Source organism: Lygodium microphyllum, chromosome 8 (genome assembly GCF_053477565.2).
Source record: "Lygodium microphyllum isolate KBCC chromosome 8, Lygodium_microphyllum_v1.1.10, whole genome shotgun sequence".
NCBI lineage: Eukaryota > Viridiplantae > Streptophyta > Polypodiopsida > Schizaeales > Lygodiaceae > Lygodium > Lygodium microphyllum.
Window position 1 is genome coordinate 4,839,723 of NC_141142.1, and position 15,260 is coordinate 4,854,982.

At 39.8% G+C, this 15,260-nt stretch overlaps 1 protein-coding gene across 1 annotated transcript in view; it reads left to right on the forward strand.

Annotated features, from left to right (window-relative positions):
* LOC148031920 (dynamin) overlaps positions 1–6,423 on the forward strand; it is a 115,192-nt gene extending 108,769 nt beyond the window's left edge. Inside the window, exons 4-7 of the mRNA XM_087684000.1 lie at positions 4,805–4,854; positions 4,991–5,221; positions 5,935–5,973; positions 6,100–6,423. Of these exons, the coding sequence (XP_087540126.1) occupies positions 4,805–4,854; positions 4,991–5,221; positions 5,935–5,973; positions 6,100–6,279 (500 nt within the window). The 3' untranslated portion in view covers positions 6,280–6,423. The remainder of the gene's footprint in view (positions 1–4,804; positions 4,855–4,990; positions 5,222–5,934; positions 5,974–6,099) is intronic.
* Positions 6,424–15,260: the final 8,837 nt, after the last annotated feature.

Sequence of the window (15,260 nt, forward strand, 5' to 3'; positions counted from 1 at the left end):
CACCAAAGCAGCTAGGGCATTGGTCAAAGGGTGCTTATTAGCTGCATAATGACCTATCAAGAGTACATAGGAGATTGTTTCAGGGAGTCCAAGTGATCATCTGAGAGAGGCCGAGGCATCGGACAAAGGGTGCTTGTTGGCTTGCTAGTGGCCTAAGACCTGCAAAGGTAGATTTGGGTGTTTGATTTAGTGTTTTTGTCCTATCAAGTGATTAGTGTCCCAAGGGAAGAATGAAAGGGATGGTTAGACTCAACACATCACAAAACGGACAAGCTATCTCGACTACCCGTAGGTGTCAATGATGAAAACCACTCTCTAAATGAAAAGGGATAAAGGGTGTACAGATTCATGCTTACAAGAACAAATTGCCAATGTATGGTGTAATGCAAAGGTAACCAAGGCTACATAAATCTTGCCAGTACTCCCAGAACCATGGCAACAATAACAATGCTAACAATAAGAATTGGAATAATAAGTGGTGTTGCTTTAAATGCAACTAACCAAGCCACTTCTTGGTAATAGGATTGCTAGCTCATGTGAGAGTTTTTGCATGCTTGTTAGGGTTGGGCACATTATCATTATTTTAGGCATCAGTGTAGTGATTTATTTATGGCATTTTAGGAATTTTGTGACTAGCTGCTGTATTTGGCATATTTATTGCCTATTTATAGTGGGGCTGCTCCTCCTCAATCATCATCATTCAGTAGGTGGATTTCTGGTTGGTGAGAGGAGCCGGTGCCATTGCCCACGCAACTAGTGACTCACTGTTGTATGCAATTGTCTCGTGTTTGGTATATGGATTCCATTTTTGGAGCACATATCTGAGTTCTCTTCCTTTGCAATGTTCTTCAGTTTTCTCTCTTGTATCTTGTGTTCAGTAGTTTATTTCAGCACTTGTCTATGCTTCCATTGCTGCGCCACTTTTGACATGGTATGAGATTGCAGGATCTAGGTTCTTGCTGCTGGTTTTTTTGTTGATCTCAGGTCTTTCTTTAGGTGTTAGTCTATTGGTGCTCAATGATCTGTTTGCTGCATGCACTTCCTGCACTTTCTGCATTTAATGCAGTGTCAGTTGACGTCAGGCCCAACAAGACTTGTGTTTTCAAATTGCGACCGTGTTGCTGCATCTGGCAGCTCGTGTTGCTGTTGTCTGCTGTTTTTTACCCAAATTTTCTGCGTTTTCAGCATTTGACACCTCTACTGCTGGGTGACATCTTCTAATTGTTTTCTTGCAGATTTTGGTGCTGGCAGCATTGTGTTCTTGTGATCAGCTTGTGAATATTGCGTGTGACCTCTTTTATTATGCAGTCTTTGTTGTTTGATTGGATGTCTTCTCTCTTTGTATACCTTCTATCCTCTATCTTCTCTTCTTATCCTCTCCATATGGCTCCTCCGTGCACTTCTATAGATGATAAGTTACATGGATGTGACTATCTTATATGGAGTGCTGTGATAAAAGCCTGGTTTGTACAAACGTGGATTTGGTACATTGTTTGTGGATAGATGATAAGTTACATTGATGTGACTATCTTACATGGAGTGCTGTGATGAAAGTCTGGTTTGTATAAACATGGATTTGGTACATTGTTTATGGAGCTATTCCCCATCCTTAGCATCCTTTTTCACTTCTTGAAGATTTGATGAGACCAACCATGAGGAAGCTGTGCTTACATGGGATTCGGATGATGTGCATGCCTATTCTGCTATTCTTCGATGTATTTCTAAAAAAAGAAAGGCCTTTTGTGGAAGGACTGCAAGGAGTTAGCAGCCTCACGGAAGGAGGAGGAGAAGAAGAAGCAGGATGCGGATTCCTCCGATGAGTCATCCTTTTTCTCATACTCTTAACTCCGATTCTTCAACCAAGGCGAAGTCCAAGGTGTAGACGGGATGTGCTTCTTTAGCTCAAAGGAAGGGCTTGGTGGCCCCTTCCTCAGTTGCGTAGGTAATGCGGTCATTCCTCATGACTCTCAAGTGCCAAAGAGGGAGTATGAGAGGGTGGTGAGATGGGGTATTCGAGCCTTATCTATATAGGTATACAGGTGCATAGGTTTCAAAGAGGGATATTCGTGACGCAACGATCAAAGTTTGGCAAGTTCAAATCTTGGAGTTGGGATTGACATCCAGGTTCATGATGAGCTAGTATTTGATAAAGAGTGGGATTTGCTTCTAATCTTGTGCTCACATGAGGGGACACTTTGGCGGTCTTGGCCAAAGATGGGAAATCCATGGTCACATAAGTTCAAAGGCATTTTTGATAGGATGGTTTTGTATGCTATTGCGAGACTTTGATGATGGATACAGAGACATGTTATGGTCCTTCTCTATTTTTAGGAGTTGCTATGATCGACATTGATATTAGGTTCTGTCCAAGGTACCTTGGTGGTGGCTTGATCACCCATGCTTGGGTATCCATGGTTCTACTCTGGTGGTTCTATGTTGTATGGACTACGATGAGTCATTGTCGTTGTATTGTATTAGATTACCCATGATTTGAGAGAGGGTATTAGTAGGATCATCAGCTTATGTGCGAGTCTATGCATGCCTATTAGGGCTGGGCACATTATCATTATTTTAGGCATTATTGTAGTGATTTATTTATGGCATTTTAGGCACTTTATGCCAGTAAGCCAGCTGACTGACCAGCTGCTGTATTTGGGATATTTATTGCCTATTTATAGCAGGGCTCCTCTTCCTCCTACTCAATCATCATCATTCAGCAAATGGATTTCTTGTTGGTGAGAGGAGCTAGTGCCAGTGCCCACGCAGCTAGTGACTCACTGTTGTATGCGACTATCTCATGTTTGGTATATGGATTCCATTTCCAGAGTACATCTCTGAGTTCTCTTCCTTTGCATTGTTCTCTTGTTTTCTTTCTCTTTTGTCTTGTGTTACAACAGTTTATTTCAGCACTTGTCTATGCTTCCATTGTTGCACCACTTCTAACACTTCCACACTCAATGCCCCAACAGGGGAATGAATGCCTATGCTAACTTTCCTCGAAATCCTCCTAGGGAAGGAAACTATAATAGTCAAGGATGTAGTCATGGGACAAGGCATGGAGCTAGGCCAAGGGCTTGGACAGGGAGCATGGCATGGAGCTAGAGCCCATGTTTGTACCATTGCAAGCAATGAGCAATGCAAGATGTCATGCTCATGGAGAATGTTGTGCAATAGTGCCACTTGGACAATGCCCTTGTAGAGAAATTGTTCACGTGCCCAAGCGCCCTTTTACAAGTATAGTCGTCTTGATGATGGAGATGATGATACAATATATAAAAATAATAGTGTCTGTGAAGCAAAATGGAATCAAAATCCCGTCACCACCAAGAGAAGAAAGCCACCCCCTCTCAAAGTGGGAGGGAAAGCTAGAGGGAACCTCCTCTGCCCAAGTTGAAGTACCAGTGGAGGGAGTACCCATGCGGATCCAAGGTACCGAGTACTATAGAATTGGTCTATTGGCCACCAACGTGGTCAGGATCAATTGGACATATCCTTCACTCTTCTTTGGGTGTTTTTCCTCCCCCCTTCGCTATCGATGAGTTGGGAATAAAAGGGATTTATTTTTGAATGGTACGAAACATGCCCAAAAATCCTCTATAAGTGTGTGTTGTGGGCATTCCACTTCATCTTGCATTCTTGCTTTCTCAGCCATCAGCCATCAGCCATCACTCTTTCCTCCAACTGGCCATGCCATCATCTGTAGCTGCTGCCCATCATTCAGAGCTATTGCCCTGTTATTGGAAGTGTCTCCAGCCTGTTTGCTGCCCACAAGTGTCACTATCAGTGGCGAGATCATCACTTGCTGTCTGGAGGTCATCACCTGCTGTTTGAAGCCATCTCCAGCCATCTAGAGTGCTTTACCAGCCTACCCAGCTGCTGCCCTACCGATCTATACAGCCGCCACCAGTCTAGGAGCAGTGCACTCTGCACCTGAGTTCATCATGTAGTGTACTTTTTGCTGCTTCAAAGGGATGCCAGCTGATATCATCATTACCTCACTGATCTGCTGTTCGTGCAGCTGTTTTCTGGCAAACTGATTTGCATCTTTACTTCCCGGAGAGAGCATCGACATTCTGCTGCCCGGAGGATTGGTTTCCCCTCCCTTCACTGCTGCTCATGACATCATCATCACTGGTGGGCTGCTACTGCTGCTGATGTTTGGGATTCGTTGTGCGTATAGCGCACTATCACACCACACACTGTTTTTGCACATTGTGTTTCTCTAGTTGGCCATACCATTTCCTTGCAAGCTTTGGTGTCGATACCATACTCAAAACTGCATCCATTTGTCTGCCATGTATGCCGCATACCACCAATGTGTGTCCATCAGTCACATGCTAGTTTGGGTAATCTTTGCTGGGGGGGATCCCTTAAATTGTGTAAATATGTAATTGTTTGAGGAGATCTGCTGTCACGATTGGTCCTGCCCCTAGCTCTTCTATGGAAATCTAGTTTAATGACTGGATGCAAATATTGTCCAGAATGTTACTTTTGGGATTAAAAATTTTCACCAAAAACTCTTTTTTTAAGACTGGCATCTGCTCAAATTAGTGATAACGATTCTTGAAATTGGTGTCCATGTGGATTCCAAAGTGTTAAAACATTGACTACTTTTGCAGGGCTTTCTGCGATAATTTCTGTTCTTATTGCAGATTTTTGGTTGCTGCCCCGGCACATTTAATGTTTTCTTTCAGGGTTTTGAAGCTCTTCCAATACAGTCCCGTTCTGGGGTGTTTATGCCAATATAATTCTGCCCCATCTGTTTAGTGCCTAACCTCCTGTCTCTTTGATGTGGAATCTACAGGATTGGCTCTCAAACCTGGAGCTCCACAGCAACTCAAACATGCAATTGATGTAAGGGAGCTTTGTTCTTGTTACAGGTCTTGCTTCAACTCGTCTAGTAGGCAGCTGTGATGGTCATTTATATTGGGTCGTTTGATATTGATGCCTTTTCACTAATGATGGAAGGATGCACATTTTGGATTTGTAGCAATGCATTCATGCTGTGAATGAAAGAGTGAAATCAGCCTCGATAAATTCCAGTAATGAGGAAAGCAATGCTGAGTCTCCGAGCTTGCCATCTGGCACAGCAGAAGCTTTGGAAGTCACTACCTTCCAGAAAACTGATGCACCATTGCAAACAGAAAAAATGCTCGAAGGGTTTCTACAGATTCCACCTACGAAAGGCACTGGCAAGTCTCCGTCAGGGCAACTATCTGAGGTTGGTGTTGGGAATGGATTGTTTTCTAAAATAGTCACAATCTTTTCAATTGCAATTATGTATAGGTATATGTCATGCCGAAGGCTGGAACACCTTTCAAAAGGGGGTTTTACCCTTTTGTCAATTTAAAACTTAGCTACATGCTCTTCCAATCGCTTTGAAAAGAAAAGGGGAGTTGCTCTGATGCCTTCCAAATGAAAAGTTTGGCACCCTCCAAATTTGAGGCCTGGTATATGTTGTTGCCTCAACAAATAGTTAGAAAGGTATGTCTATATCTAGGTGGAAATGACAAAAAGAAAGCAGCAGATATCAATACATCTGGCTGAGCCAATGGAAACAGGCTTATACTTAGTGCTGGTGCACCTTTGATCTACACTGCCTGCTTTTGTCATGAGTGTGGTCTGAATGTATCTTGCACCTGAAAAACTAGCTCAAAATTTGATGAGCCATTAATATGATCTCTAAAGTCTTTACGTAGACACCGTCTACAGGCGAGAGCTAGGTTACTATAGAAGCCTGGCTAAATGCACTTATATCATCATGTTTCCAGGATGTAACTGATTATCCTAACAAATTTTGTCGAGTTTATAGCTGCTATTCCAGTACTAACTGGCAGTGTCTTATTGAATTATTCCAGATATATCTACAATTTTATTGAGTTTCTTTGCTTTTATTCCAGTACTAACTGGGAGTGTCTCATCAAATTATTGCAGGTTGAGAGATTGCAAACTGAGAACAAAATTCTTCGAACAGTAAGCTACAAATCACCTTGCCTTTGTGGCTTTGAGAACAAAATTAAGCTTACTGAGTTTGTGACTTGATTTGTTCGTCTTATCTTTGTTTTGTTTTGTTTGGTTGTTTCTTGTGCATGTGAATAGCTTCTTACACATCAAGAACAGATAGAAGACCTGAAAAAGCAAAACACTGCTTTATGTCAGGCACTTGCCGCAGACACGGATTCATCAGTAACATCTGCTAGCGAAGCTCCTAAACAGGACAAAACGACCCATGAGTGCTTTGAATGCAAAATGAGAAGCAGGCAAAAAAGGCCCAAGTAAAACTCATTAGGGTTTCCTCTAATGAGCCAGATATAAAATTTTGCTGGTCTTTTCTCGATTTCTTTGTATTTGGGGTGGGGGATCTTAAAAGCATGTTGTTAAAGGCAAGCTGTATCTATTTAAAGGTTTGTTTCTTTGTTATCGTTCCATCTCTGTAGGCACAAAAGAACAACTGACATGAAAGAGCTACAGGAACATCATGTCTAATACAACCAGCCTGATTGTGGCTGTAGCATTCAGTAGCTAAGAGCCCCTTTATGACCAACTGGTAGAGCAATGTCAGATTTTGGAGAAGCTTGCTGAGATGGCAGGAGATGGTGCTACCACAGGGCGAAGGACAAAGTATTAATGTTCTATTGAATAGAATTAAGGTTAGTTCTGCTCGGTTGCAGTTTGCTGGTGCATATTAGCGTCCGGATGGGATGAAGGGAGTAGTTCTGGAGGGATTAGAGACCCCTTGGATCAGATTTTGCTCTACATATCGCATGCAATCACATGATTAATGTAATATATTAAGTAATACTAAGTAATGTGTTATACTTGAGCATATTAATATTAATAATATAGTAAAAAATTGAAAGCATATGTTAATTAAATACTTATTAATCACAATACTTACATTATATTATTATATATATTACCTTGCATAATAATATAGTTAATATCTTTGGATATTCATAGTTATTTAACACGAATGATTGTTATTGATTTCATATGTGAAGTATTAACAGTAGATATACGTTATACCTTAGCAATAAATTTACGCCAAGTTGTGTGTAGGAGTTTTGCACAAAGTGTAGATTTCGATGTAGAAAGTGACTTGGTGCATGGGCTATAAAGGCAAACTTTGATGCTTATATGGAGTATGTGCTGCCAAAAACACTCATTGCACATGTAACCTTTGTATAGTAATGTTGCATCCATGGGATTGCTATTTTGGTTCTCTCTTGTTAAGCAAAAAAAAGTACCCATTTTAGATATATCGGATACAATTGTAAACACTACATCCTATTCAAGAAAGGTGAACTGGATAGATTGATGGGAGACTTAAGTCCATCGTTTTGTTTTGATTGTCTCTTTGTAACCTTTCAAATCTATAGAGTCATTGGCAGCTATTTCCTGAAAGCAGTTCACCATGTAAGTTAGAACAATGTAGTGAAACACTTTTTAGTGTTTTTAAAAATAATTTAGTGAAGCTCTTTTAGCGTTTTTCAATTTTCAAAAATGTTATGCATATATTTGTTAGCGGAGGTGTGCTTAAAGGTATGCACTTAATAAATATGCAGTTTTGAATGGAGCACCTTCGATGCTGAAACTAAATATATGAGTAAATCAGCACTCAACTTCCTAGACGCATATCATCCAAAAGATACTGGGCCTGGTAAGGTGTTGCCTGTGTTGGCATCAATGAAAACCAGAGGTTTAGCTGGTTGGTGGAGAATATTAATAATACAATGGCTTCCTGGAATGCTTTGGCACTTTTCCTTTACTGGAAAAGCCTGGAATTTCTTGGTGGGACAGCAGACTAATGGCCAACCCAGTTACAGTCTAAAAGTTTCACAATCTCGCACTGCGGACAATAGTTGATTGTTCTTCCAAAGGGAGAGAGTGGGGTGGCCTCTGTGAGAGAGAGAGAGAGAGAGAGAGAGAGAGAAAGAGAGAGGGGTCAACTTGGTGCAACAAGCTTCCTCTTCAAGCAGATCCTTCTTTGATTTTTCGTAATCCAAATCTTTCCAAATCCATGGTGGAGAAACTAAAGCTGAAATAAATTGATATGTGTTATCTTATTTTCTATTCCCTACACCAATGTCAACATGTTCTCTCTCTCTAACTTGTTTAGGCATTCTTTCCTCAAAGGGCTCATGCATTGGATGCCATGTAAATTTTCAGCCCTTTGCATGCATCATTGATTCGCATAATTATTTGCAATGCATCCTCTTAAAATCCAAGAATGTTTAACATTATATTTGTTCTCCCCAAAGAAAATTTCCTGTTTTGGAGACCATGGCTTCTACTTGCAGAAATTTGAGTTCTCCTTCCCTGTAAAGGCCTGTGTGTGCATGCTTCATTGATGTGGACCGGCAACAAGAAACACCTTTCATTGGTAAGATCCAAATGATGCTGACCACTATCTTAACTCTAAAGCAAAAAATAGGGTGGATTTAATTGAATTTGCAGGTTCTCTACAACTCTGCAGTTGCAGAAATGATTCAAAGCACCGTTAAAAATAATGTTGTGCTTAGAGATGTTTGTGGACTGATTTTAAGAAATCCTCCCCATTTTCTTCCTTTCATCTAAATGCCCCGCAATAATAAACTATTTCCCAATCTACATCAATTGGTGTTTATTAGATTGCCTAAACATATTCTCTCCCAATTTTCTCTTGCACTGGGATTAATGGATTGCATGATCGACCCATTAATCAATTGATTAATGCTCAGTCTATAAATTGAATGATGTCAAATTGGTCATGCACGCACTGATTATGCATATGTTGATATTATATGAGTATTATATAAACAGGTTATGCTTCATTTGATTATGTCTAGACTAATCTTGTATGATTTGTATGTTTACATTGATTATGTGTAGATTGTCAAACTGAGATTACGCATATTCAATCCATATGAATTGATTATGTGTACACTGATTACATATAAATTGGTTATGTTGATCTTTGCACATGCATCATGGAATGCACATAATTGATTATGCATAAAATTGTTTTAGTTCAGGCATGTTTATTCATGTAGACATTACGATCAATTGGTTGATGCTCAATCTATAAATTGAATTGTTCCGAATTGGTTATGCATATATTGATATTGTATAAACAGGTTATGCTTCATTTGATTATGTCTAGACTAATGTTGCGATCGATATTGTCTCATAAAGTTATGCATACAATGATCATGCATACATATTGTCTTATAACGTTATGCATACAATGATTATACACCGATTGTGCCAAATTGGTTATACATACACTGATTATGCATATCTTGATATTGTTTAAATAGGTTATGCTTCATTTGATTATGTCTAGACTAATCTTGCATGATTTGAATATGTATACACTAATTATACATTGATTATACATGCAATGATCATGCATACAGATTGTCTCGTAAAGTTATGTCTACATTGATTATGCATACACAGATTGTCGCATAAGGTTATGTAGTTAGAAAACCGACATGGAAAACTTTAATAGTGGATCGACCATGTAAAGAATAATAAATCTCCTAGTCCATCCACATATTGTAAATAACTGTATTGATTAAAGATAAGTGAGTAAAGCGCTACAACTCATTCTTTTGTAATGAGTTTCAAATATGCTTTCCACCACAGGACAAGCAACTTTTACCATTGTTTTGTTATTTTTGTGTGTTAGGTGGAGCTCAATGGATTCACAAGAATTCACTCCCATGGAGTTTCAATAGTTCGTGTCTCAAATAAACAAGGATGCAATATGCAGTAATGGCCTTATGTACTTTTCGAGCCGAAGTGTGGGTGTTCCAAGCCACATTCCAAGCCATAGTGTGGGTGGGGGTATTCCTCTAAATGTGTTTCCAAATCGCCCTCCTTTGATCAATTCTCATCCTCAATTCACACAATTTCAATGACCAAGACAATTAGGTGTAGATGGACCTACAACAATGCACAATAATATAATTCTTCGTCCAATTTCACATAGTCCTCAATATGGCCCCTCGTCAACACCACCTCAACAAAACTAGCAAGCAATAAGTTCATGTGATGCAATCCAAAAATATGTGATGAGGTTGATGTGGTTTAGACCCAACTACTAGTGGCGCCACATTCCAAAAATGCTAATAAGCAATGTCCATGATGAACTTCATTGGTGTTTGATTCGCCAAAACCTCCTGAACCAAAGAGGGTGTTGAAAGGAAATAATAAAAAAAACGCACCCAAGACACAAGATCATGCTACAACCACAAAAAAAAGTTTGCTTAGTGGAAGGATGCATGGACAATATAGCTCATTTACATTTGAGGATCCATGAGTGCGAAGTTCTTAAAGCCGTCGAAGTAAGGAGTGGACATATGATCCAAGGTAGCCATACGGTTAGCATCATTATTTTGGGAGTTTGACAAAGATAATGAGACGTGTAGAAAACACTGGGGATGTGTCTATGAGTCATATAGAAAGAATAAGACCCACAATGCCATATTAGGCACAATGATTGCAAGATCACTTGTCAAGGTATGACCTTGTGGATGAATATATGTGGAATCGTGCCAATCTTGTTAGTGATGCGCATGCCTCATCCATTGGTGGTTTGTCTTCTTCAAAAGGAAACTAGGTGAACACACTTAGGAAGGCATTGGCTCCAATGATCCCTTCAAAGATCGGCGGGCAAAGATCAAACGACCACCCAAGGAGCACGCAGTAAGGACATAAAGAAGAGTCTCTCAGTGACATGGCTAGCACCGCTCGATTAATGTTAGCCAAGGAAAAAAAAAATTAGAGGAAAATAAAGCATTTGAAGAGCACATGCTTATTATCATGGATATAGTTGCCTCCTTTGTATTTGGTCTGTTAGATGTAATCAAAAGTCTTAAAAAAGAATGATGGTTTCAATAGTTAATGAATTTAGAGCTTTTTTAAAAAGTATGTTTTTTAAGTCTACGTATATATCTCTCTTCAATTGTCTTATAAAGTTTTGTCATATCTTTTGACAAGCAAATGGACGATGAGTGTCTTTTGATAATTTGTGTCATCGGTGTTGTAATTACTGTCGTGGCAATGTTTTAGCTATTGTTAAGTGATTTGGATGATGGATACGATGATAGTATGCAATTGCATCCTTTGATGGAGTGCATGGCTTGAGGTTACGTTGCATGTCAAGCTAGGATAGGTCATCGAAGTAGGCACAATTGACGGTCATGCTAGGCTTATCCTAGACCATAAACTTTTATGGAGCAGGGGCTTTTGGGGTATTATTCAAATTGAATGTTTAAAAGCAAGTTATAAGTTAGTAGAAATACATTTGAATATCTTGTCGTGAAGTTAGTACCACAAATACAATGTAAGAACATAAACTATCGAAGAGCAATATCTATTGAGAAGCGAGACTGTGTGGCTCTACATCACTTGGCAAGTGGCTCAAATTTGGGATTCATAGCTGATTTGTATGGAGTCTCAACTTCGTTTACATAGTTGGCTATCTTGGACTTTTGTGATGTACCGATTGCATCTAGATTGCATGGTATGTACATAAAGTGGCCAATATCAAAATAAATGTAAAAATATGTAGATGCATCTCAAACCCTTTGAGGAATATCGTATGTTGTGGATGTAGTAGATGGCAATCATATACCCAATCATTGTCCCAAGGAGAATCCACAAAGATTATTTTAATAGGAAGGGCTTCCACTAAGATATTTTGCAGATTAATGTGGCAACCAATTGTGTTGTTTGGGACTATGACTGATTGGAATGTTTTTCAATGTTCAAATCTAGGAAAACAATGCATAAATAGAGCTTTGGGACAATATTGTCTACTAGGTGATTGTACTTATTTTGCACACATTTGGATGCTTACTCCTTTCAAGGGTAGTAAGGATGGACTATCTCCGGAACATTATTATTGGAATCACATACAATCAAGTAGTCATATACCAGTTGAAAGAGCATTTGGCATCCTTAAAGTGCAATTTCATATATTATTGAAGAGATGTGACATGCTTTTACAAGATGTCCCAAAGATGATGGCAATATTCATTGTTTTATATAATATATGCATTGTGCATGGAGATAGTTTTGATTATGCACGGATACGTGAAGTGACAGTGGAACTTGAGAGAGAAAGAATTGCATCTCGTCAAGACATGGACCAGCAAAATAGTTTAAGAAATGGATTAGTAGAGGTTGCTATGTTAACGAACACAAGTAACATGCAAGCAATTTAAAGAGCTTAAGCAGTGGAGCCAGCACTAGGGTGAAGTCAACTTAGGGGAGCAACTCGAAGAGACAACATTGCTTGAGTCATGTTTCAAGAGAGGGAGAACACAAATGTGAGAATAGTCTTTGGTGATTCTAACTCTATCGAGGAGATCGACAATGAAGACAATGGTGAGTAAACTTCTATAGCATTTGCATTGCAGGTGGAAATAGGGGTGGTGTGCTAATAAAATTTTCCTCTTTTCACCTTTATACTACAGAGAGCTGGGTAGAGCCATGCCTCAATAGCATGGTGAAGGGATTCAACTCCCTTATGCTCTTTTTCAATATTAATTTGTGTTAGTTTTATTAGTCTTTTTTAAAAATTTTATAGCATCAATTTGTGATATTTATAGTCAATGATTGTGTAAATCATGAATTGCAATAATAATTATTGTGCCAATAATGATTAACATGGATTATTATGTCAGTAATATGTACTAGTTTTATGAATTGTATTCCCTTTTCCTTGTCAATAACATGAACTTGTGTTATCTAGCATCAATGATTGCATTTAATTAGGTATTCAAATATTAATTATTATATCAATAATGATCAACATCCATAGCATCCTTTCATTCACATGTGATTATCGGATAATTCAGGAAGTATCCAATGTATATGTGGTGGCCCATGTGTAAATGATTGTAGATGGATGATAGATGGATACTTATTGGCTAGGAAAAGTGTCTGCCACCCAATGTGTAAGTAGGTGGCAGTGGACAAGTAAACGCCCAAGTCGACTTTTCTTGTGTCCACCATGGGCGCAATTTGGGTGGGTAATGGCGATGTGTAACCAGCCTTTGTGTTTAGGGAATGCAATTTCATACTGCCATTATGGAAGAAGACTCAAAAGTGGATAGATCCCTTGTGCCTTGATGATGTCATCACCTGGAAACAAGCTCTATTGGTGGGCGTTAATGGTAGAATGAATCCCGTTTTTGTTCCCCATTGGAATTTCATTAGGCGTGTCATTCTCTTTGCTATATGGGTAGTTAGAAATATGACATTTTTGAAGGGCATCCTGCAGATGATTTTGCAATTGAAATTGTTAGACTGTGTGGAGAAGAAAAACCATGTTTGAGTTGTTCTTTTGAAGCTTATCAATGCTACTTGTACTTAGTAGATTGTAATTTACATAACATTTACATAATACAATCACAACCACATTATTTTAAAAGAAGACACTTTTAATCTAAAGGAAAGGTTCAACTAAGAGGTAATGAGGCCCCTCATCAAGGAAGGAGTTAAAAAGGTCGTAAAGGTGGCCTCTCTCTTTGTTTATTCATTTTACTTTTGTATGGTGATAAAAGCAACATTTTACCTTTAAAAATAATCTCGTGTGTGGCTTTGAGAGTTCGGGAGCTTTCGATCAACCGCCAAGACCCACGGACCGCTTATTGCCTTAAGCATTCCAAGATGAGCACTGATGGCTACCTCTCATATAGTCGACGCGCCATCCATATCTACGAGTGTAGTGAGCTTACCTCCATGCCGATCGAGTTACCTCCTCCCCCGCGCACTCCGGTAGCTCCACGATCCAAGTGCAAGCTCCATCCTCAAGCTTCACGCTCCAAGCTCCATAGCCGTGAGCAAGACAAGAAAAGAGAAAAGAAGAGAAGAAGAGAGGAGAAGATGGAGAGCTTCTTCTCCCCGGTCCCTCACCCTCATACACTCACTCCCTCACACTCTCACACTCCCTCAAGCACAAGCTCAAGCAAGCAAGAACAATAAGAAGAAGAAGAAAAAGAGAAGAGCCACTTTTGGCCACACACAAGAATGAGCTTCTCATTTACTTTTGAACTTTATATACAAAACCCTAAATCCCTTTTGGGTGGTCATCTCCTTATCCCCTTTTTTATATGGTCAACCATGGTCTAGGCCCTTTTTCCCATTGTCCTACTATCTTCCTAGCTTCCTTTTCACTGTCCGTTTACATTTACAAATTGCACGGGTGAGAGCCCGATACTCTTAAAATAAATCATGGTGCCCTTGCACTTTTTTACAAAAGTATTGACTTGTGCCTTTCCTTGTGCACCTTTTTTCTTTATTTAGGACTTTTCTGCACTTCTTGTGTTTCCATATTTTTCTTGGCGCGCCTTCGTCTTCCGTTTCACTTTTTCCTTGGCCTTGTCTTCTGCTTTAGATTTTTCGGATTTTCCACCTTTGTTCGTTTGAGGGTTAACATTACCCTCCTTCTAGACGATTGCTAGTTCCATGGCACTCACCGTCGTAGGTAGCAGGCTTTGGCATGCACTGAAGACGTGGGTGAAAGGGACATCGATGGTGGTTGCTGTGGAGGAGTGTTGGTGGTGGTGTGGAGGAAGGTCGTTGGGGGCATGTTGGTGACCTAGGTGGCTGGTGGTAGGGTTGTTGGAGTTGGTGGTAGGGCTGTTCTTTGTTGGGGATTGCACTGATGACCAGTACAACTGTTGGTTTGTTCGGGATTTTGCACATGACGATTCTTGGCGGGCTTGCAGGATGATAAATGATAAGAGTTCAGAGTTGGGTGTCGATGAAGAGCGAATGACACTTTCGTTGGAGTCTTCAATACCTGCAATTCAAAACCTCTCATAGGTGGTCTTTCCCTATGGGTAGTGCTAGTCTTCTCTATTGTGCACAAGACATAGTTCAATTAGTTTGGGAGACAGGTCGAACTCTAAGCAAGCTGAGAGTATTGTCCTGCATTTAAGGACCCAAAATGTGTATATATTTTGGTGCATATATTATGTGAGTGCTCGTGCATACTTAGATATTACGTAGTTAGAAGACCACACCTGGTTTCTCGTAACAATGTGTGGATGAAGCAAAGTTGTCTATGTTGAGAAGAAGTACACGTGAAGGTGTATGAGACATCCTTTGCATTGTGACTGCATGACGTAGCATAATTGAACACAGGGACACCGCACTTTCGGTAGCTAGGAGCTATTGGACTTGCTTGATGAGGACGGTGTACTTTTCATGGCCATTCATGCGGTGCTTACCACAATTGATTGCAATGGTATTAAGGTAGA